The sequence below is a fragment of the Neoarius graeffei genome, chromosome 8, assembly GCF_027579695.1.
Source record: "Neoarius graeffei isolate fNeoGra1 chromosome 8, fNeoGra1.pri, whole genome shotgun sequence".
Taxonomy (NCBI): domain Eukaryota; kingdom Metazoa; phylum Chordata; class Actinopteri; order Siluriformes; family Ariidae; genus Neoarius; species Neoarius graeffei.
Window position 1 is genome coordinate 54,180,125 of NC_083576.1, and position 25,516 is coordinate 54,205,640.

The following is a 25,516-nucleotide window of genomic DNA, read 5'->3' on the forward strand; positions in this document are numbered from 1 at the left end:
AGGTGTTTCCAATCAGTGGGATGACAATCAGGTGTGAGTGGGCACGCTGTTTTATTTAAAGAACAGGGATCTATCAAAGTCTGATCTTCACAACACATTTGTGGAAGTGTATCATGGCACGAACAAAGGAGATTTCTGAGGACCTCAGAAAAAGCATTGTTGATGCTCATCAGGCTGGAAAAGGTTACAAAACCATCTCTAAAGAGTTTGGACTCCACCAATCCACAGTCAGACAGATTGTGTACAAATGGAGGAAATTCAAGACCATTGTTACCCTCCCCAGGAGTGGTCGACCAACAAAGCTCATTCCAAGAGCAAGGCGTGTAGTAGTCAGCGAGGTCACAAAGGACCCCAGGGTAACTTCTAAGCAACTGAAGGCCTCTCTCACATTGGCGATTGTGAATGTTCATGAGTCCACCATCAGGAGAACACTGAACAACAATGGTGTGCATGGCAGGGTTGCAAGGAGAAAGCCACTGCTCTCCAAAAAGAACATTGCTGCTCATCTGCAGTTTGCTAAAGATCACGTGGACAAGCCAGAAGGCTATTGGAAAAATGTTTTGTGGACGGATGAGACCAAAATAGAACTTTTTGGTTTCAATGAGAAGCATTATGTTTGGAGAAAGGAAAACACTGCATTCCAGCAGAAGAACTTTATCCCATCTGTGAAACATGGTGGTGGTAGTATCATGGTTTGGGCCTGTTTTGCTGCATCTGGGCCAGGATGGCTTGCCATCATTGATGGAACAATGAATTCTGAATTATACCAGTGAATTCTAAAGGAAAATGTCAGGACATCTGTCCATGAACTGAATCTCAAGAGAAGGTGGGTCATGCAGCAAGACAACGACCCTAAGCACACAAGTTGTTCTATCAAAGAATGGTTAAAGAAGAATAAAGTTAATGTTTTGGAATGGCCAAGTCAAAGTCCTGACCTTAATCCAATCGAAATGTTGTGGAAGAACCTGAAGCGAGCAGTTCATGTGAGGAAACCCACCAACGTCCCAGAGTTGAAGCTGTTCTGTATGGAGGAATGGGCTAAAATTCCTCCAAGCCGGTGTGCAGGACTGATCAACAGTTACCGGAAACGTTTAGTTGCAGTTATTGCTGCACAAGGGGGTCACACCAGATACCGAAAGCAAAGGTTCACATACTTTTGCCACTCACAGATATGTAATATTGGATCATTTTCCTCAATAAATAAATGACCAAGTATAATATTTTTGTGTCATTTGTTTAACTGGGTTCTCTTTATCTACTTTTAGGACTTGTGTGAAAATCTGATGATGTTTTAGGTCATATTTATGCAGAAATACAGAAAATTCAAAAGGGTTCACAAACTTTCAAGCACCACTGTAGCTATCTGTGCTATTTTGACATTAAAGTTAGCAAATTTGTCTGAACGTCTAAAGTTAATATTGAGTAAACTACACGATCTAACCGTTAGAAATCAAACTAAACCAGTATTAAAAATAACAGCAGCAGACCCATGTTTTTGAATCTTTAATATAAATATATGTTAAGAAACTATTTCAAGTCTAACTTACCTTATCAATTTTACTAGCTGCCGCCGGCGAGAATCCTCTCCTTATCAAAACGGTGGTTTTAATGTCATGCAGCTCCCATGATGTTTATCGCGCACTCCAGCCAAAGTCACTGGAAGTTAGTATTACCCGGTGACACCATACATGAAACACACACCTCACAACCAAAACCAATGAACTTCTACTGTCATTACAACACAAACCAGCCTTTACCTGCTTCAAGAGCGCATCGAATATCTCATCTCATTATCTCTAGCCGCTTTATCCTGTTCTACAGGGTTGCAGGCAAGCTGGAGCCTATCCCAGCTGACTACGGGCGAAAGGCGGGGTACACCCTGGACAAGTGGCCAGGTCATCACAGGGCTGACACATAGACACAGACAACCATTCACATTCACATTCACACCTACGGTCAATTTAGAGTCACCAGTTAACCTAACCTGCATGTCTTTGGACTGTGGGGGAAACCGGAGCACCCGGAGGAAACCCACGCGGACACGGGGAGAACATGCAAACTCCGCACAGAAAGGCCCTCGCCGGCCACGGGGCTTGAACCCGGACCTTCTTGCTGTGAGGTGACAGCGCTAACCACTACACCACCGTGCCGCCCAATAATAATAATAATAATAGTTATGAAAATAATTATAAAAATTATAATGATAATAAATTTGAACAAAGTTGCGCAGAAAATATAAGCACAAAACAGATCAACAAAATAACAAATTAATACAGTAGATAAAAAAAACAAACAAGACTAAGACATAATAAATGTGTCATGAAAATTTTGTAAATCCATGCTATATCTTTCATAAATACATTCAGTCGGTAAACAGGAAGTCGATGTGGGACAGACCTGAAAATGCTGCGTTTTCACTATGTACAATTGGCTGCGGCGGGTCGCCGCACCTTGATTTTTGCTGCCGCACCTTCAGGAATACCCCTAGGAGGTATATGTATTCGACTACATTATCCGTTGCTTGCCCAGTCTTTGCGTTTGGGGCGAAGCGCAGTTCCACTGGCCGTGCTAGCAGTTACTTGATTGGTTTCCACGGGTCGCCATGGGCTCTGATTAGACAACGTTCCGCCTGGAGCAGCGTAGCCAAGCCAACCTGAGGTAAACTAACTGCTACGCGGCTGTCACTTCAGCTGTCAAATTGGGAAAGGTAAGTGTTGGCAACAATTCTTGAAAAGTAGACAGCAGATGTTATGTTACCTTATATTTCCAGTGTTACTTGAAATTATGTTTCGTTATGTCACATAATTACATTATGTAAAACTATGTTAGGCCACGTTATGTTACATACTGAGTACTGACTACTGCTGAGACGTCTCGTTTGGCCTCCCGGTCTTCTGTGGTAGATTAGTCCGTTCACAAACTGAGGGGATGAATATCCACATGTAAACAACTACATAGATCTTCTAGATAGATTATCGTTTGGCATTTTCCAGATATAGTTCGTGAGAAATGTAAGGGCAGTTTTTTCGATTTCATTACAGCCTATCGCCAGAGCGCTAGTTTTTATTTGAGCTTAATTAAGTCGACTGATAACGTCAACGCGATATCTTTCAATTGCAGATGAGCTTGTTGAAGTATTACGCCAAAAAAAGAAAGGCGACAGATGAAGAAACTGGGCAGGTAAGATTCATTCGTGCAAAATAAAAGTCATTCGAGCTAGGGATGGGCATTCGATTACGTTTTCTTCGCCGATTGTTGGGAGAATTAACGATGAATAATCGAATAATAATTAACATCTTTATATTAAAGTAATCATAATTATTGCTATAATTTATCCCATTAGATTCCATGGCGGCCGGCGTCGGCCGTATTGTATCCCATAGCAGCCGGCGTCGGTGTTTTAATAGGCTATATAGGTGAACGGACGACGCCATCATCCCATTTACAGATAAGCCTAAATACTCTTAAGATCAATATTTCAGACCCTCTTCGATTTATTTTCATAATAAAAACACGTCTTTGTAATCAATTATTTTTAGATATTTTAGTTTTACTATAGACCCTTTTCAGTCACGTGACCTTCGTAAACGCGACCACCATTTTGGACATGTAGTGGACTTCGGCTCGAATCAGTTTGAATGCGAGGAAGGCAAAAACGGAGAACATACAAGAAAAAGGAGCGAGATGCAGAAAATACCTTCGCTATCCAGCGACGTAGGGCATTTACAGGGTGAGCAGAGGGAGAGGTATTTGCAAAAATTGAGGTTAGCAGGCTTAGAGAACGACGTTTACCTGCTTCCACCAGGATTGTTCACTGACGTACGGAAGTACACGAAGCCCTCGTCTTTACCTGACTTCGTCCCACATGATCTGTATACCTATGTCGTTAAAAACCCATCGCCATACACATACACGCCAACGTCCGAGGTTCCGCAGCGCGCTCCGGCTTGCTCCCGGAGTGCTCCGGCCGAGGTTCCCCTCAAATTAAGCAGCGCGCGCCGGCTTGCTCCAGGAGTGCTCCGGCCGAGGTTACGGAGCGCGCTCCAGCTTGCTCCGGAGCGAGCCGGAGCGCGCTACTTAATTTGAGGGGAACTTCGGCCGGAGTGTGCTCCGGAACCTCGGCCGGAGCACTCCGGGAGCAAGCCGGCGCGCGCTGCTTAATTTGAGGGGAACCTCGGCCGGAGCACTCTGGGAGCAAGCCGGAGAGCGCTCCGGAACCTCGGACGTTGGCTCCGGCAGCTATTTATACTGGATCCGGTGTAAATAGCTGCCGGATCATAATTACAGTAAACTAGTAAATCCAGTAAAGGAAAAACTTGAGACTGAAAGGTTTTAACAGTCATCCAAATGACTGAACGTAAACATTGCTACAGTAACATACCAGCTACTTGTTGACATTAGCTAGTCAACAATAGCTACTACAGAAGAACAAAGAGGTTACAATGGGTTATTTTAGCCTATTTGGTTACACACTCGCTGCCACAGAATGTTAACAGCAATGTAATGCCTTTTCTGGCTAATTTTATTCATCTTACCTCCAACAAAGTGGTCACTACACAAGCGTTGGTATGCCGCTATCCATCTTCTCCGTCGGTCAGCATCTACCGGGATCCGATAAAATGATAACCCTTGCCTTGTTTGTTGATGGTTACTACATCCAGGTGCACAACAATATAGTGGCATGATGGAAGTCTTGCTAAAAGTAAAAACTTTCTTTGCTGCTGTTCCTCAATGCTGGCTGTGGTAAACTACTGGTAGTACATGTCCAAAATGGCGGCCGTGTTTGTCGTGACGTCACGTGAAAAGGGTCTATAGATCTTGCGGTTTGCAAGCCATCCTTGGATACAAACCACAGGTTCTATCTGATAGCCTATACACTAAATATCGAAACTTCAGACCCTCTTCGGTGTGTTTTTAGAACCAAAGCCATAACGTTTGTATTTAACTATCTTAGTTTTACTATGAGATGTTCCAGCTCCTTCTTGTCCGTAGTCTAACACCGAGTCGATAGTTGGGATTGAGATGAACCGCCACCGTCATTTTACAAGGCTCCGGTGCGCGCTGTTCAAATGGTAGGCTACATCATTTTTGTTGGGGATGAATTGTATTTATACGCTCCATTATAGTGATGACAGTAAACTTGGACATTTAAAAATGGTCCCACGCCACACTTCGCCGTGCTGCTTCATGTTGATTTTTAAGCGATTGATCTACGCTACGGGAGCTCGTAGGTAACTGAAGCCAGGGTACGGCCAAATGTTTGTCCGTGACAGACAGCGAAATTCATTGCTTGAAGACTTGCACTACGCACAACGCAACAACCTATAGGCTATTCATTTTTGTCGATGAACATGAACGTCATTCTTCTTAACGAAATTCTTAATGGTCAATTATCGATTAATCTAGGCTATTGGTTATGTGATGTCCATCCCTAATTCGAGCATACACTGTTGCAGAAAGTACAACACCGACGCGAGTTTTTAAACACAGCCCTTTTTCCTAACGTCAGTGGGTGTGTGTGATCATCTGCGAGATGCCATATCAGATCAGAAATGATCAAAACCACGTTAATTTCAAAATGTCCATGTAAATGTTTTGAAAATATGAACATTTTAGGCAGGTAGCAGTAATCAAGCAGGAGAGCAAAGCAGACTGCCAGAACAGGAAAGAGAATGTGAAAAGAGGGAAGAGAGAGAGGAGAGCAGCCAAAAGAAGGGCAAACACAAGGCCATGGGCTGGGACCCTACATGGTTTGACAAGCCCAGATACAAACCTTGGCTTTACCACACTGACCATGGCAAGTATTCTGTGGCTACTTTAATATCAACCAATTCTGCCACTCATAGTCTTTGTTGTGTTAATTAGCAATAACAAAAACTAACACTGGTCTTTACCAACAGGAATGTGCTGTCGTTTATGTCGCCAGCATAAGCAGACACCAAAAACTGGCTCTCCAAAGAGGCCTTTTATTGAAGGGGTTAGGTGTGCGGGGAATTTAGTCTCCCTGACTGTTTTCTAAACTGCCTTGCTCTGCAGGTTATGCTTGTTCTTTCAAGACTAGGTTTATTCATTTATTCCCTTACAAAGGGTCACCATTTTAGAGTGTGTTTCATCAAAAAATTTCTCAGAATGCTCCCGTATCCTCGTACTGGGGTGGGACGTCTGAGCGCAGGTCTTGCCACCGCACCTTCAAACATTTTCTAGGGGAAACACTGAAATGGTATACATGGTAGAGAACTGTGTTCTAGTTCTAATTGTTCTAGTTCTTGCTTTGTCTCTGATATCCTGTTTGTGCCTCGCCCGACCCTTTTATCTGTTTCACGTTTCTGATCTAGCCTGCCGTTTAGGATTGTTTGCCTTTGTGTGTGTTTTCCACGCTTGTGTATATACACTACCGTTCAAAAGTTTGGGGTCACCCAGACAATTTTGTGTTTTCCATGAAAAGTCACACTTTTATTTCCCACCATAAGTTGTAAAATGAATAGAAAATATAGTCAACACATTTTTCTGGCCATTTTGAGCATTTAATCGACCCCACAAATGTGATGCTCCAGAAACTCAATCTGCTCAAAGGAAGGTCAGTTTTATAGCTTCTCTAAAGAGCTCAACTGTTTTCAGCTGTGCTAACATGATTGTACAAGGGTTTTCTAATCATCCATTAGCCTTCCGAGGCAATGAGCAAACACATTGTACCATTAGAACACTGGAGTGAGAGTTGCTGGAAATGGGCCTCTATACACCTATGGAGATATTGCACCAAAAACCAGACATTTGCAGCTAGAATAGTCATTTACCACATTAGCAATGGATAGAGTGGATTTCTGATTAGTTTAAAGTGATCTTCATTGAAAAGAACAGTGCTTTTCTTTCAAAAATAAGGACGTTTCAAAGTGACCCCAAACTTTTGAACAGTAGTGTACGTTGCACTTTATGATTAAACTGAAACCTCCGCCTGCCTCGCGTATCTGACAAATACAATTTTCATATTAGCTTCAAACACAGTCATGATATTAATATGTTGATATGACAAGCTGATGTCTGCATGAGAATAAGTACATTTTTGTCGATTAGTTTAAAGTTTATGGCATAGGCTAAAACCATTCTTATTCTGCACATCACGCTTGTTTTAGCAGGAGTCTTACCTGTTCACATTGAGAGAGATAATGCTCTTCACCGGCGTACTCTTTGGGCCGGGCGATGGGTGGAAGATCTTCACCCCGTTATTTCTGCTCACGGAATCTGATTTCGGCTTCTTAATGACGTAGGGGTCTGTGGAATGCGACGGGTATGGATGGAAAGTTCCTGCTTTCATTCCTCCAGTCTAATACAATGTGAAGAGAACATCAGCTAATCTGTCAAAAAAAAAAACACTATTAGTACTGTTTTGTTGTTTAAACCTTGCACATCTTACCTTTTTGCTAGGAGACGTTGGTTTGAAAGGCACGGCGAAGTGCGTCTTTTTTACCTCTGCCACGTTTGAAGGTGGCAGAGGTTTATTTAGTTTATAAGGATTGCTATCAAAACATTCAATTGGATGAAGGTTCAAACGAAACGGCCCCCCTTTCATCTGAGATTTGTGAGCTGCCGTCTCACCCTGGAAAACAGATAATCCTTCTTTCATTCGCGATGCAGAATTATGGGGACCTGTTCTCAAAAAGCAACATTACTGGGTTTGTTTGGTTTTTAAATACATAATTGTATACCTTTTGCAGCTCTTTCAATCCGTCATAGGGGTCAGAAGAATACAATTCCAATTTGGACAGTGTGACACCTGGAAAGCTATTGAACAGATGGGAATATAACCCAGTCACAGTTCCAATCTTGTCTGAATAGAACGCATTTTCCTCAGGCTTGACTGTAGTGGAATTAAAAATGGTTACGCGAATTCCCCATGAGAGGAAATTCCCTCAGCAACAGCACTGATCTCTTACTCCCGGTCTTTCAGCCTAAACCACATCCATGCGGTTATGAGACGAGTTAGATCAAAAAAGGTTTTTTGCCTGAGATATCCTCTAGAGCAGTGTTTCTCAACCACTGGGCCGCAAAATTTTTTCAAGTTTGAAGCCAAATTCTAAATAGCTCAGGATGTCGCTGTGTCCCAAATCCGGTAGCTGGTTTTCCGTACACTTTTCAAGTGGAATAAATACACTTGTGGGTAAATTAAGAAGAACAAGTCTTTATTTTGTCACATTTAACCCACACGTGACAAACACAGAGAGGTAGAGAGAGCACAGCGGGCTGAATAAATAAATACATTTGTGGGTAAATTATATGATTCTGCGATGCCTACTGGAACAGAAGAGCAGAGAGGACTGAGAATCAAGCGGCTGTGGTTTGTTTACACCCGATACTAAAACTTGTAGCGTCCTAGCAACCTTCTCAAAGACGCGTACAAAATCCCACAAATTCCTATTTACCCGGGCAAAAACGATCCAGGATTTATCTTGTAGTGTCCTGATCCCCAGACCTTTAACCCAACCACATATAAAAAGTTGTACTCCTCCATGCTCTTCCAGGTTTTCATCTGTGTGTCCGTGTAGAACGATGTCTGCAGCACCAGGTAGTTTGAGATGTCGGGGAACTCAACGGACGGATAATTTTCCAACTCAGTGAATGAATGAATAACTTTATTTATACACGATAAGTTGATCAGCAGAGCTGGTGGGGTCGTGCATGTACAGATACAAATAATTACAAATACAAAAGACTAAAAATATCTCATTCATCTCATCTCATTATCTCTAGCCGCTTTATCCTTCTACAGGGTCGCAGGCAAGCTGGAGCCTATCCCAGCTGACTACGGGTGAAAGGCGGGGTACACCCTGGACAAGTCGCCAGGTCATCACAGGGCTGACACATAGACACAGACAACCATTCGCACTCACATTCACACCTACGGTCAATTTAGAGTCACCAGTTAACCTAACCTGCATGTCTTTGGACTGTGGGGGAAACCGGAGCACCCGGAGGAAACCCACGCGGACACGGGGAGAACATGCAAACTCCACACAGAAAGGCCCTCGCCGGCCCCGGGGCTCGAACCCAGGACCTTCTTGCTGTGAGGCGACAGCGCTAACCACTACACCACCGTGCCGCCCACTAAAAATATACACAATCTTAAAAAAAAACTTAAATCTGTTGACTATCTGACGCGGTACGCGGTGGTCCGGATCACCGTATTTTCCATACAAAACGAGGGCATTAATTAATTATTTTTCCTGGATTGTGGTCCGGTTCACCGTATGCTGTATTATATTACGATATAAATAAAAACTTACCAAAATCATACTGTGTTTGTCATTTAATACGAGTTTTTTTACAAAGTCGTACATCATTTGTTATTTTTTCTCAAACCGGAAGAGAAATGCATGCGTAAAACACACGCGCAATAAAAGATACCAGTTCTAACGCATGTAAAAAAGCGGGAGCTGCCACGAGGGAAGTGAAAAATAATTTTACCAACTTTCGTCATTATGTCTCAGGGTGGTTATGAACAGCTTCTAAGGAATAAGAAAAAATGTGCTAGAGACTACAAAGCAACAGAAGAAAGGGCAAAGGAAAGAATTTATTCTAAATTAGGGGAAGAAGTAGCTGAAAATTTAAAATTTATTTGTCTTCTGAACTTGGTGGTCCGGACCACACCTGAAAACGGCGTGGTCCGGACCACAACGGTAGTCCGGACCACCGCGTACCGCGTCATCTGTTAATTATCTCCACATTAAGTTAATTAATACTATGCATAATGATTGTCTCTGTATTTAGTTCCGGCTACAGTAGGATCAAAATTTATTCTACTAATGTCAAATTTAGCTAGTAAATTTTTCTTTCACAGGAAAAATCCTTCTTTGTTAGCGTGTAAGGATCTAATCTCATTGAGTGGTTTCTATATCCACTTCTTTTGAGTGTACTTCTTGGTTTTAATAACTTGCTTGTTTGCTGCACACAAACATGGCAATAAGTTCTTGTGTTAATGAACCAGACTCCACTTTTGGATCATTAATCCCTTTTGGCTGAGAATGACCTTCATGCATCGTTGGCTTCTGGAACATCTATACAGTTTTAAATACAATGCAATTAAAAACAGCTTGTTTTTACTGCATGTATTTAATTCCTGGGCTCCCATGTGAAACAGGGAGTGATGCTGCGTCCCATTAATACACTTTACAATAGATTATTAGATTCTAATAGAATAGATGAGACAAAATAATCGGGGATCTTTTTTTAATGGCCCCCGACTCATTACAAGTATGAATAGGTGGGCGTTAAAGTAGAAAAGGTTGAGAACCTGTGCTCTAGAGGAAAAGTCTCATTCTAACAGTACATGGCGTCAAGACAACATAAGCACATAAGATCAAGGAACTGTCTTTATATTAGTTTACACGTACAGAAAAGTAAAATCATGCCAAGAGGAATGATGAAGTCCTTACTGACCCATATCCACTTCCTTTCTTGGGTGGACTGGTGTATATGTTCTTGCCTGGGGATTTGTATGTCTTCTTGGGAATCTGCAGGGGACTCATAGCCTTAACAGGGCCCCCGAGTGTTCCATAGTAACTCCCAATACCTGAACTGCACAGCATCAACACGTATAAATACTGTAACTTATCTGGAAGGTAACAGTAAATTACAGAAAAAACAAAAACAGTCCATTAGGGGATGTTTAGTGAGAAAGAAATGCCACGATAGAGTGATATTCATTTGGACAAAAATGCACCTGACACTTCAGGAGTCAAATTCTTTATTATTATTATTTAATTATTTTAAGGTAGTGTGGTACAACCCCGATTCCAAAAAAGTTGGGACGAAGTACAAATTGTAAATAAAAATGGAATGCAATAATTTACAAATCTCAAAAACTGATATTGTATTCACAATAGAACATAGACAACATATCAAATGTCGAAAGTGAGACATTTTGAAATTTCATGCCAAATATTGGCTCATTTGAAATTTCATGACAGCAACACATCTCGAAAAAGTTGGGACAGGGGCAATAAGAGGCTGGAAAAGTTAAAGGTACAAAAAAGGAACAGCTGGAGGACCAAATTGCAACTCATTAGGTCAATTGGCAATAGGTCATTAACATGACTGGGTATAAAAAGAGCATCTTGGAGTGGCAGCGGCTCTCAGAAGTAAAGATGGGAAGAGGATCACCAATCCCCCTAATTCTGCGCCGACAAATAGTGGAGCAATATCAGAAAGGAGTTCGACAGTGTAAAATTGCAAAGAGTTTGAACATATCATCAGCTACAGTGCATAATATCATCAAAAGATTCAGAGAATCTGGAAGAATCTCTGTGCGTAAGGGTCAAGGCCGGAAAACCATACTGGGTGCCCGTGATCTTCGGGCCCTTAGACGGCACTGCATCACATACAGGCATGCTTCTGTATTGGAAATCACAAAATGGGCTCAGGAATATTTCCAGAGAACATTATCTGTGAACACAATTCACCGCGCCATCCACCGTTGCCAGCTAAAACTCTATAGTTCAAAGAAGAAGCCGTATCTAAACATGATCCAGAAGCGCAGACGTCTTCTCTGGGCCAAGGCTCATTTAAAATGGACTGTGGCAAAGTGGAAAACTGTTCTGTGGTCAGACGAATCAAAATTTGAAGTTCTTTATGGAAATCAGGGACGCCGTGTCATTCGGACTAAAGAGGAGAAGGACGACCCAAGTTGTTATCAGCGCTCAGTTCAGAAGACTGCATCTCTGATGGTATGGGGTTGCATTAGTGCGTGTGGCATGGGCAGCTTACACATCTGGAAAGACACCATCAATGCTGAAAGGTATATCCAGGTTCTAGAGCAACATATGCTCCCATCCAGACGACGTGTCTTTCAGGGAAAACCTTGCATTTTCCAACATGACAATGCCAAACCACATACTGCATCAATTACAGCATCATGGCTGTGTAGAAGAAGGGTCCGGGTACTGAACTGGCCAGCCTGCAGTCCAGATCTTTCACCCATAGAAAACATTTGGCGCATCATAAAACGGAAGATATGACAAAAAAGACCTAAGACAGTTGAGCAACTAGAATCCTGCATTAGACAAGAATGGGTTAACATTCATATTCCTAAACTTGAGCAATTTGTCTCCTCAGTCCCCAGACGTTTACAGACTGTTGTAAAGAGAAAAGGGGATGTCTCACAGTGGTAAACATGGCCTTGTCCCAACTTTTTTGAGATGTGTTGTTGTCATGAAATTTAAAATCACCTAATTTTTCTCTTTAAATGATACATTTTCTCAGTTTAAACATTTGATATGTCATCTATGTTCTATTCTGAATAAAATATGGAATTTTGAAACTTCCACATCATTGCATTCCGTTTTTATTTACAATTTGTACTTTGTCCCAACTTTTTTTGGAATCGGGGTTGTAGTATGAGAACATAGTTAGGGTGTGGTCTGTCCTCATTAAGCTCATGACGATACCTTGGCTGACATTTTGTATTTGGGCCAGACTCCAGAGCCATGAGGTCCATGATGGAATGGAATTTCTGAGGGTTGGTTCTTCTCGGTAAAAATGACCATTACATCATATTACCCTCTGTGGCCTCACATTCATGTCACTGTCATGAGTCTGAGTACCACTCAGGGTAAACTTTTAATGAGTCCACCGTGTCGTAATAAGAACCCATTTTCCAACAACCGATACCAAAAGTGGCTGCTATAAAATTTTTATCTTGTAAAATGTCTCATGAAAAAAAAAGGAACGCAACAGAACTCTGTAAGTTGCTTCAGTCAAATAGCTATCTATCTGTCTATCTATCTATTTAGCATATCACTGCAGTGATGTGGTCGCTCTGACAGCTCCAGCCATCAGTTTCGAGGGAAGAATTACAGTAGTGGTTTCCTGTTACCTTCTACTGGATTATTAAAATTGAGGTTTTCTCCTCTCAACCGTTCACACACACCTAGGCAATTTAGAGTCGCCAGTTAACCTAACCGCATGTCTTTGAACTGTGGGGGAAACCGGAGCACCCGGAGGAAACCCACGCAGACACAGGGAGAACATGCAAACTCCGCACAGAGAGCACCACGTCAGCTGTGAGGTTTGAATCCGGAACCTTCTTGCTGTGAGTTGACAGCGCTAACCACTACACCACCACGCCGCCAGTCTAATAGCTGCATTATCAATTCCACCCTCCAATCACTGTCAAAGTAAATTCAAATGTGCGCTTTCTCAGAACAAAATGGACAAAAAAAAAAGAGAGTGCTTTTCTTACAATTTCTTTTCCCCACTGCTGGGCAAAAATGCCTTTGCTAAGTTCTTCTTTGCCTGCTGAATCTGGTACTGCCTTTGGATTTTGAGGACGTCGGTTATTGCCTCGTTCTCAAAGATCCGCTTGAACTGAGTGTCAAAGTAGCCAGCCTGGAGTGCTGATTTCTTCTTCGGCCCACTGACCAACATCTGCTTGTTTTTATAAGCAGCTTCATTAAATGGACCTTTCAAGAAAAGTACATAAGAGGAATACCACACACACACACACACACACACACAGGGTTCATTATCTCATTATCTCTAGCCGCTTTATCCTGTTCTACAGGGTTGCAGGCAAGCTGGAGCCTATCCCAGCTGACTACGGGCGAAAGGCGGGGTACACCCTGGACAAGTCGCCAGGTCATCACAGGGCTGACACATAGACACAGACAACCATTCACATTCACACCTATGGTCAATTTAGAGTCACCAGTTAACCTAACCTGCATGTCTTTGGACTGTGGGGGAAACCGGAGCACCCGGAGGAAACCCACGCGGACACGGGGAGAACATGCAAACTCCGCACAGAAAGGCCCTCGCCGGCCACGGGGCTCGAACCCGGACCTTCTTGCTGTGAGGCGACAGCGCTAACCACTACACCACCGTGCCGCCCACACAGGGTTCCTCTTATAAAAACTATCAAACAAAATTGAAATTCAGGTTTAATATTATTAGAAATATCACCATGCACTGTCAGAAATAAAGGTACAACAGGAGTCCAGTTCTGTCCCACAAGGTACAATCTACACTAATGTAGAAGAAGAAACCTTTATTTGCCACATGCACACTTCAAGCACAGTGAGATTCATCCTCTGCATTTAACCCATCTGAAGCAGTGAACACACACACACACACACACAGAGCAGTTGGCAGCCGTACTACAGCGCCCGGGGAGCAGTTAAGGGTTAGATACCCTGCTCAAGGGCACTTCAGCCCAAGGCCGCCTTGTGTTAACCTAACTGCATGTCTTTGGACTGTGGAGGAAACCGGAGCACCTGGAGGAAACCCACGCAGACACGGGGAGAACATGCAAACTCCACACAGAAAGGCCCTCGCCGGCCGCTCGGCTCGAACCCAGGACCTTCTTGCTGTGAGGCGACAGTGCTAACCACTACACCACCGTGCCGTCCTAGGGCTCATTATTGGACTTCAAGGTAACCATGTGTACCTTTTTAGGGTCAAAACGGTATATACATGATGTTCTCGATCAGTATATAAATGGTACAAATAAGTACCTTCAAGCGTCCTGCCCCAGCGACAAGCCTTTGTACCCCTAAAGGTACAATAACTTACTTTGTTTTCTGTGTGTGAAATCATATCTACTGTAATTCCAGCACCAGCAACACTGATCAGCATGCGACTCTCTTACAGTGGGATTTACTGTAATAATATTTAGACCTACGATAAATAAAGGGTCTGTAGTTGTCCCCTATGGAGATGTAGCCCATTTCCTTGAAGAGCCCAACTCGCTCCAGGTCAGACTTTGTATCAGGCATATTTTCAAACTCCTGCAAGAAGAGCTAATTATTAAAACAGAGTAATTAAAGCTTAAAAAAAAAAATACTCCAGTTACACATTCAATAAATTTGTCATTCATACTTATTCGAAAACAAATTATTTCAAAATAAATTAAAATTCAAGCATTAATTAAAAAAGCATTAAAGGAATAATTAATTAGTTAACAACTTACCTTTAATATCCACGAATCAGATAACTTGTTGATGGTCTGGGTTAAGTTGTAGCTTGTGTGTTTCCGTGCTTGTTGAGGTATTTGTGTACGCTTGTCTCCTTGGTACCGGCTGTAAGCTAACCATCACTCAGCTGAGCTGTCAGCTAGTCTCCTTACCACACACACACACACACACACACACAGCAGCCGGACACAGTTATTACTAGCAATGTGCTTAAAGGTGCTTTAGTGTAGCAGAGGACATTAAACACGACTACAAGGCTTTTAAACACTTGGTCTAGTAATTCAGTGGGGCTGGGAGGGATTCTGGGTCTTGTACTGACACAGGACATTAAAACCACCATCAGGTGCCACTTATCACTAGTGTACAGTAAACTATAGCCCTACGGTCCAGTTCTTTATAAAGTAAGTCATCACACTTCAAACCTGGATATTTTGGATACTGAACTTTCTTCAAACTTTATTGAAAATATGCAAAGGGGAACTGATCATAAACAAATGTATAACGTTAACATTAACATTTCACATGGAGTGGAACAGTAAGGATGAGATCAGACTTCCTCTTGGTCTAACAGCTCTGATCAGCCGAACTCACACCCTTCAGGTCATCCAAGGTGACAACGAACACCTGAGAAGAGAGAACACGTGACAACCGCATTCACTAAACTAACTGCGTTCAGATGACAGGATTTGTGAATTTTATTTACGTTTTGATGTTGCGGGTCCTGATAGTCGCAGATTTCCTCCGGGAAGGCAGCGCGGATCAGCTTCTTCACTTCACCTGGATAAACGTACGTAGGTTTGTGGAGTTTATCGCATCCAACCCCGTGATGCAGCTGACAGCGGGACGGACACAAGTTTATTTAAGACGAGTGTTAGGAGATCGGGCCTACATCCAGAGGCACAGGAAATGTTTACTGACAGTCCCAAAGACTTATTCAATAGGCCTAGGTAAGGGATAATGTAGTTTAAAGTGAGCGGGTCATGATCGTGAGATAAACCCTCAGAGTGGGTGATACAGGAACACGACTCATCCTGAAGGGGTTTATTTCATATTAATGATCAGTTCGCTGGACATTACACCGCTACTCACTAAAATCAATAATTTGACACAAAATATTAATTTTAAATGTTTGTCATTGATTTAAAAATGACATGAGCTAATTTTGTCCCTAATCTATCCCCAATGATGAAGCCTGTGGCGAAGGTGGCAAGGAAAAACTCCCTCAAACGACATGAGGAAGAAACCTCGAGAGGAACCAGACTCAAAAAGGAACCCATCCTCATTTGGGCAACAACAGACAGCATGACTATAACATTAACAGTTTTAACATGAAGACAGTTTTGTTGATGATGTAACTGGCACATAGCAACGGTGTGTTATACAGAAATAACGGACGGTAGAATGCCGTAATTGACCGAGCAGAATCGAGTATTCAGATGAGCAGTGTAATAAATGTGCTGTAATGATGTTTAGGAGCTACTGCAGAACAGCGCACCCAAGTGAGATCTCGTTTTCCAATCTCCATTTTAAACAAGACTTCCTGTCATCTCGCGTCACATGACCGGGAAAAACGGTTTTTAACCCTACCCTAATTCGGTATATTTGTGTACTTCACCCATTTCTATTTCAACCTTAGTAACGGAGCCTGTCTGAGATCTAATACTAAATATGATATAGATTGCTCCATCGAGACTTATAAGAAAGTGACACAGAACATTCCAATAGCCCTTATTCAATCAATAAAAAATAATATATGAAACATACCGACACCGAGATTGCGCAATATTAAAATTGATGATGTGGACCTGGTGAACGAAAAGTGCAACACTAAGTTTTTGAGAAAATATTTAGTTAACACAGGCGACACGGTGGTGTAGTGGTTAGCGCTGTCGCCTCACAGCAAGAAGGTCCTGGGTTCGAGCCCCGGGGCCGGCGAGGGCCTTTCTGTGCGGAGTTTGCATGTTCTCCCCGTGTCCGCGTGGGTTTCCTCCGGGTGCTCCGGTTTCCCCCACAGTCCAAAGACATGCAGGTTAGGTTAACTGGTGACTCTAAATTGAGCGTAGGTGTGAATGTGAATGGTTGTCTGTGTCTATGTGTCAGCCCTGTGATGACCTGGCGACTTGTCCAGGGTGTACCCCGCCTTTCGCCCGTAGTCAGCTGGGATAGGCTCCAGCTTGCCTGTGACCCTGTAGAACAGGATAAAGCGGCTAGAGATAATGAGATGAGATGAGATTTAGTTAACACTATTTCCAGGTATAACAAGGAGCAATCTCATCTCATTATCTCTAGCCGCTTTATCCTGTTCTACAGGGTCGCAGGCAAGCTGGAGCCTATCCCAGCTGACTACGGGCGAAAGGCGGGGTACACCCTGGACAAGTCGCCAGGTCATCACAGGGCTGACACACAGACAACCATTCACACTCACATTCACACCTACGGTCAATTTAGAGTCACCAGTTAACCTAACCTGCATGTCTTTGGACTGTGGGGGAAACCGGAGCACCCGGAGGAAACCCACGCGGACACGGGGAGAACATGCAAACTCTGCACAGAAAGGCCCTCGCCGGCCCCGGGGCTCGAACCCAGGACCTTCTTGCTGTGAGGCGACAGCGCTAACCACTACACCACCGTGCCGCCCGTTTCTGAAGAGTAATAGACTGATATTTTGCACGATTACACGAATAATTTGTTTGCCAGTCTAAAAAAATTGACTTTTTGTTCTTTTTTTTGTATTTTGATTTGTCGTTTTTGTTTGATATTTCAAAAGTATTGTATGAACATTTTTGGCACAAAATTGATTCCATACCTTGACTGACCAATCAGAATTGAGTAATTTGGCCCTATGTATTATAATCAGTTAAATTTGATATCACGCAGTGATTTTATTAAAACATATCCTCATCCTTCTTAGAATTTAGTTCCCAGCAACACCACTGGTTATAAGCTGTGCTGCTTTTCTCACTAATCTCCGCTGGATGAGTCGGTAGGTTTTCCTCCGCCTGGCCGAGTCACTCTTCAGCCTGGACGCGGCCTGCATTAAAGGCGCCACCCAGAGAGGAACACTGTGCAGCGAGCACACAACCAACACACCAAACACACACAGCGTGGGGAGATCAGGTTTAATAGATCCCAAAGTCTTCACACAATTTAGATGCAACAGTTACTAAATTACATTTTGGACTCCCTTTCGGAACCGTGTGCGTGTTAAACTGAGCAAAACAACGTTCGCTTTCATTTAAAAAAAAAAAGTGATTGGTGACATGGTCATAGCATGACATTACCTGAAAGAAGAACACAGAGCAAAGTACATGTCCATCTTTCTAATATCAGCCACTGAGACAATATTAACAAACTAAAACCAAAAGCACCCTATACCAGAATGGCTGGTTACCTGAAAACAAATCTACAAAATAGACGTTTGTGCAGTGCGCATGCGTACACCAATAACGACAATGTCGCAAAAAAACAAACAAACGTAAAGCTACAATAAAAAGGCACAAATCTTAAACCACACAATTAAAAAAAAATAAATACATGGGCTGTGTAAAAACTCTGCAGTTGAATAAAATTTTTATTACAAATTCCTGAGTTAATCCAACTTGAAGCTCTAATTGTTCAAAGTGTATTCAGCTATTTTTGAAGATAAATATGACTGAGCTAAACTAGATGATGATCCTACAATCCTATGAGAGGAACCTTGTCCAAGTGTCACTAAAACTACTCCTTTGGATTTGCTGGACAGCAGTGCTTGGTGCCAGAACAGCATTTTTCTTCCTTCTCTGACCATTCCTTGTATCCTCCTGCATAGTTCCGTGCACTAGAGAGAGAGAGAGAGAGAGAGGGAAATAATTCAGCTGAAAGTACATTTCCCAGTATGACCCCCATTTCTATACTCTTGATTGTATTAGCTGCAAACACAATAACACATTTAATCTTGATCATACTTCTTGAAGCCAAGGCTTCTGGCTTTCTCTGTAGCAAGTCCTCCACGATGTCCCATCTGGCAGTGAAACACCAGCTCACGGCTATCCAGCAGGGGCTTGGGGAAACCAAATTTCTCTTTAAAAGCATCTGCATCCAAAGAGAATTCTCTTTCCACGTCGTCCACTACAAGACACGATAAGAACAACAAGGACATGGTTTAGTCACGGGTTAATAACAGACACCCTATTCTATTGAAGGACAAGTCCAGCCTTGAATAGGTTTACAGTGAAATATTTGTGATGTGCTTAGCTATTCTGGTACTAATGTTTTGGTTGATGCTGTATTTTCATTCATCTCTGAGAAGTTATTGGCATGACATCACAAGGGGACATTGATAATGATTATAATTATCTCAAAACAGAAGGGATAATGGTCAGGTTTGTTCCAAAAGGCAGAGCTTCTTTTCTCACTCTCAATTTTCCAGTGACAGTCAATGCCATATTAATGGAAATTTGATAGTACATGTTGAACGCAACGTTCCTGAACGCAATAGGAATGCTATAGTTGCCCTGAGTAATGGCAACTCAGTTCAGCATGGCTAGTTAGTGATCCATGTGATGACAAGAAAGTTGAAGCTTCAGAGTCTGATCAGTTTTTTTTTTCTCCTTTCCCCCTGATTTTCTCATTAATTTAGTCTTGGCCAATCCCCACCCACCAGTCAGTTCTCCTCATCATAGAACAAAAACCAACAAGAAAACAGTCATCTATATCCCCCATCCTATATACCAAGTTTCAAGATATTATTTGTCACATTTTTCAAGTTCTGCTGCAGGAAACCAACCCTACTGTACCTCTTTACACTGACCTCAGCAGCCCATGGCATAAGCCCACTGGACCTTTGGTCCTGGTGAGCTAAAAATTAAAATTTCTCACATTTCTTAGTATCAAAAGGCACATATACATTACTTAATCAACACATATACCAACTTTCAAGACCACACCACTCAGTTTTCAAGTTCTGCTCCGGAAACAAAACCTACCCCAAAGACGAACCTGAGAGACTGAAATTGTTTCCATGGAAACATGAAAAATAAAAATTTCTTAGTATGAAAAGGCACGTCTACAGCACCTTGTTAACATGTATACCAAGGTTCAAATCCGCATCATGAATAGTTTTGTATATATGCTCCGGAAACGAACATTGCTCTTAAAAACCAAGTCAAAATCTTTTTTTTTTTTTTTTAATGTAAAAATTTGAAAAAAAACAAAAACAAAAAAAAACAAACAAACAAACAAAAAAAACCCTTTTTTTTCAAAAATCCAAATTAGCAAAAGGCACCAGTTCACACGTTGGTTGATATATATGCAACGTTTCATGAAGATATCTTCAGTAGCTTTAAAGCTATGACCCAGAAACGGAAATGAAAATGTGACCAGACGAACAGACGGAACCTGTTTCTATATCTGCTGCCAAACTTTGTTAGGGTGGGGGATAACCAGGAAGCATGAAGGCTAACATTGCAGGTGTGCATGGTGCAAATTCAGTGCATGTAAATGCGACAATGGTTGTGTGAGCTGGGAAGTGTTGTCCTTTGTGGCCATATTTGAAGGCTGTGGTGCGTTCTGGATTCAGAGTTCATGTTAATCCCGGTGCTGTCCTGACACAAACGTGTACGTGAAAGAAGAACTAAAAAGTCAGTTGACTCAGAATTCAATTACAAAATAAAATCTTGGGTACTGCTGTAGATCGGTGTCAACGATTAATACGTGTTTAACATTCCTTTAGTAATGAATTAATAACAGTGGTGGTATTACTACTAGTATTACAGTTTGTGGCTCTGTAACTCACCTGGGATATGGACGGAGCCTGGGATGCAGCCTTTATCCACTTCACCTTTGGAGCGCACGTCCACAATCAGAAGGTCTTTACATTTCTCTTTGAGGGATTTGAGATCACTGTAGGAAATCTCTTTATCTAGAAATGTAGAACAGCAGCGTCACATGCCAAGCCAACTGCAAAACAATGGTTCTCAGTGTACAGTCTTTTTTTTTTTGTTACAGTGGTGGAAGTCACAATCTACTATTCTATCAAAATTAAGTTTTAATAATTATTATTAACCTTAATTGAACAGGTTTAATTTAAAGGGCACATCTTAGGTAAATTCAGGAGCAAGATCAATGTAATTCTAATTTATTTTAAACTTTAGTCAAATATCTGTCACATTTTGCGCAATTGTTTTACCTTGCGCAATACCAGAAAAATTCAGTTGAAATCAAGCCATTTGAGGCAAATTGGTCCGCCTCTGAAAAAACTTGGCATTTGGATTTCCCGGCAGACATTGGTTATCATGACGTCACGTACAGGACGCCTCTCTCTGAATCCTACGTCCGCGTTGGTTTGTTTATGAGAAAATGACCTGGTGGTTTTCTGCAAATTTCTTCAACGTTATGTCTCATCTCATTATCTCTAGCCACTTTATCCTGTTCTACAGGGTCGCAGGCAAGCTGGAGCCTATCCCAGCTGACTACGGGCGAAAGGCGGGGTACACCCTGGACAAGTCGCCAGGTCATCACAGGGCTGACACATAGACACAGACAACCATTCACACTCACATTCACACCTACAGTCAATTTAGAGTCGCCAGTTAACCTAACCTGCATGTCTTTGGACTGTGGGGGAAACCGGAGCACCCGGAGGAAACCTACACGGACACGGGGAGAACATGCAAACTCCACACAGAAAGGCCCTCGCCGGCCACGGGGCTCGAACCCGGACCTTCTTGCTGTGAGGCGACAGCGCTAACCACTACACCACCGTGCCACCCTGATGGGATTAGTACTCATCGTTTCCCAAAAGACCAGACAACGAGAGAGAAATGGGAGCGCTTGGTCTACACAGGCTGTGCACTGAAACTGCGCAAAGCTCGCGCAGCCTGCTGGCGCTTCTGCAGGTAACGTCACGAATCTGGCTCCAGACTCCCTTGGGATTTTTCCAGACGGGTTTTGTTCTTTTATTTTTTTCTGCTGTAGACAGATGGCCTTGTGCAAAATTACCCTTCTGGATGAGTGTGTAAAGGGACATAATTTCATATATATATAAAAAAAAAAAAAAAAAAAAAAAAACGAAATTGGTCCAGGATATACACTTTAAACCTCAGTAACTCAAAAAAACAAGCAGGTCGATGAATCTGAGGAATAATAAGCACACAAGAAAGCCAAAATATTATTGTACACGTTTAGACAAAAAGAGTCTAAGATTTTATTAGCTGGATTATACGTTTATAAAATAAATCTGTACTAAATGAGCTTGTTCATTTGGAGTAAAAGGCTTCTTTGGCAGCAGAAAGTCTGACATGGCCAACATGAAAAACAGGAAACACAGGCTCTTGGATACTATAGACAGGGAAGGTTTGTCATATAATATAATATATTATAATATATAATCTGCATCATTTCAAGCAGAAATTTTACTTGAATGATAGAATAGTTATTCTCCAGTAAGTGGAGATTTAATATGAGCAGCGCTGGAAAACTGATTTCACAACATCTAACCGAGATAGCAGTCTTGAGAAGTGGCAGGAAAAAAATTAAAAAAAAAAAAAAAATGCAAGTCATGATTATGTGACGTCACTAATCTCCAGGGGATCAATCACTAAGTAACCACAGGGAAAAACAACTGATGGAAAACAACGAGTTAGTTACAGTGGAATAAACTCACTACATAATATAAGAACAAAGATAAAAAGCAAGACAAGTCATGATTTTTTTTTAAATTTGTAAATAAACCAATAATGCGTCTTAAAACCGAACATGAACAGATCCAAGGATACAGAAAGCTTTTATCCGCCGCCTTAATCGAAACTCAAATATAACCGCGAATTAAAGACTGTTCACGCTTTTACTTTCCACAAGTATCATCGTGTGCAAGTGAAAATGTAACGTATTAGACTGTAGAATATACTCACCTGGATTTGCCATACTTCAGCTTTAACCTGTCCGACAGTCAACAGATAGATGCACACCTACACTTCCTCATTGTTGGATACATATAGAGGTGGGCGTGGTATACTGGGCGTCCAATAACAAAGGATTTAATATTAATATTTAAAATAGACTCCGCCTTTCAAGCCACCCGCTTCCGCATATTCTGAATAAAATAAAAGTCCTGTAAGACCGTCAATGATGAAAGTGTTAAAAAAAAAATCGACTTATGACGCTTAAAATTATTATTATTTTTTTTAAATATAAAGGCTATCATATCTAATAACTGTGACATAAATGCCTTCACTTTCCCCCTTCAACGACTTTATCCTCAAATATATTATATATTCCCTAAAAGCATACCTGATAGCCAAAGATACAGAGTATGTAGTGGCGCTTGAAAGTTTGTGAACCCTTTAGAATTTTCTATATTTCTGCATAAATATGACCAAAAACATCATCAGATTTTCACACAAGTCCTAAAACTAGATAAAGAGAACCCAGTTAAACAAACAAGACAAAAATATTCTACTCGGTCATTTATTTATTGAGGAAAATGATCCAATATTACATACCTCATCTCATCTCATTATCTCTCGCCGCTTTATCCTGTTCTACAGGGTCGCAGGCAAGCTGGAGCCTATCCCAGCTGACTACGGGTGAAAGGCGGGGTACACCCTGGACAAGTCGCCAGGTCATCACAGGGCTGACACATAGACACAGACAACCATTCACACTCACATTCACACCTACGCTCAATTTAGAGTCACCAGTTAACCTAACCTGCATGTCTTTGGACTGTGGGGGAAACCGGAGCACCCGGAGGAAACCCACACGGACACGGGGAGAACATGCAAACTCTGCACAGAAAGGCCCTCGCCGGCCACGGGGCTCAAACCCGGACTTTCTTGCTGTGAGGCGACAGCGCTAACCACTACACCACCGTGCCGCCCCTATTACATACCTGTGAATGGCAAAAGTATGTGAACCTTTGCTTTCAGTATCTGGTGTGACCCCCTTGTGCAGCAATAAGTGCAACTAAATGTTTCCGGTAACTGTTGATCAGTCCTGCACACCGGGTTGGAGGAATTTTAGCCCATTCCTCCATACAGAACAGCTTCAACTCTGGGATGTTGGTGGGTTTCCTCACATGAACTGCTCACTTCAGGTCCTTCCACAACATTTCGATTGGATTAAGGTCAGGACTTTGACTTGGCCATTCCAAAACATTAACTTCATTCTTCTTTAACCATTCTTTGGTAGAACGACTTGTGTGCTTAGGGTCGTTGTCTTGCTGCATGACCCACCTTCTCTTGAGATTCAGTTCATGGACAGATGTCCTGACATTTTCCTTTAGAATTCACTTGTACCATCAATGATGGCAAGCCGTCCTGGCCCAGATGCAGCAAAACAGGCCGAAACCATGATACTACCACCACCATTTTTCACAGATGGGATAAGGTTCTTCTGCTAGAATGCAGTGTTTTCCTTTCTCCAAACATAATGCTTCTCATTGAAACCAAAAAGTTCCATTTTGGTCTCATCCATCCACAAAGCATTTTTCCAATAGCCTTCTGGCTTGTCCACGTGATCTTTAGCAAACTGCAGATGAGCAGCAATGTTTTTTTTTGGAGAGCAGTGGCTTTCTCCTTGCAACCCTGCTATGCACACCATTGTTGTTCAGTGTTCTCCTGATGGTGGACTCATGAACATTAGCCAATGTGAGAGAGGCCTTCAGTTGCTTAGAAGTTACCCTGGGGTCTTTTGTGACCTCGCCTACTATTACACGCCTTGCTCTTGGAGTGATCCTTGTTGGTCAACCACTCCTGCGGAGGGTAACAATGGTCTTGAATTTCCTCCATTTGTACACAATCTGTCTGACTGTGGATTGGTGGAGTCCAAACTCTTTAGAGATGGTTTTGTAACCTTTTCCAGCCTGATGAGCATCAACAACGCTTTTTCTGAGCTCCTCAGAAATCTCCTTTGTTCGTGCCATGATACACTTCCACAAACATGTTGTGAAGATCAGACTTTGATAGATCCCTGTTCTTTAAATAAAACAGGGTGCCCACTCACACCTGATTGTCATCCCATTGATTGAAAACACCTTCCTCGAATTTCACCTTCAAATTAACTGCTAATCCTAGAGGTGCACATACCTTTGCCACTCACAGATATGTAATATTGGATCATTTTCCTCAGTAAATAAATGACCAAGTATAATATTTTTGTCTCATTTGTTTAACTGGGTTCTCTTTATCTACTTTTAGGCCTTGTGTGAAAATCTGATGATGTTTTAGGTCACATTTATGCAGAAATATAGAAAATTCTAAAGGGTTCACAAACGTTTAAGTACCACTGTATATATACACTCACCGTCCACTTTAATAGGAACACATGTAGACCTGTACATTCATGCAGTTATCTAATCAGCCAATCATGTATTAGCAGCACAATGCATAAAATCATACAGCTATAGGCATAAAATCATATAGCTATCAGAATGGGGAAAGTGTGATCACTGTGATTTGAACTGTGGCTTGGTTTTTGATGCTAGATGGACTGATCTCCCGGGATTTTCACATAACAGTCTGTAGAGTTTACACAGAATGGTACAAAAAATATCCTGTGTAATGACCAGGAGAATCCAG

General features: G+C 42.0%; 2 protein-coding genes across 2 annotated transcripts; both read right to left on the reverse strand.

Annotated features, from left to right (window-relative positions):
- Positions 1–7,138: 7,138 nt before the first annotated feature.
- On the reverse strand, positions 7,139–15,007 carry cfap96 (cilia and flagella associated protein 96). The gene is made up of 7 exons (XM_060926960.1): positions 14,957–15,007; positions 14,669–14,774; positions 13,232–13,451; positions 10,432–10,569; positions 7,704–7,779; positions 7,412–7,594; positions 7,139–7,321 (listed from the first exon to the last, which is right to left on the reverse strand). The coding sequence occupies exons 2-7, from the start codon at positions 14,760–14,762 to the stop codon at positions 7,139–7,141; spliced, it is 894 nt and encodes a 297-aa protein (XP_060782943.1). The 5' UTR covers positions 14,763–14,774; positions 14,957–15,007.
- A 3,058-nt stretch (positions 15,008–18,065) lies between these two features.
- On the reverse strand, positions 18,066–22,939 carry tstd1 (thiosulfate sulfurtransferase like domain containing 1). Its single transcript, XM_060926961.1, has 4 exons — positions 22,850–22,939; positions 20,734–20,859; positions 18,905–19,067; positions 18,066–18,777 (listed from the first exon to the last, which is right to left on the reverse strand). Exons 1-4 carry the CDS (start codon positions 22,860–22,862, stop codon positions 18,678–18,680), a joined length of 402 nt encoding a protein of 133 aa, XP_060782944.1. The 5' UTR covers positions 22,863–22,939; the 3' UTR covers positions 18,066–18,677.
- Between the last annotated feature and the right edge of the window lie 2,577 nt (positions 22,940–25,516).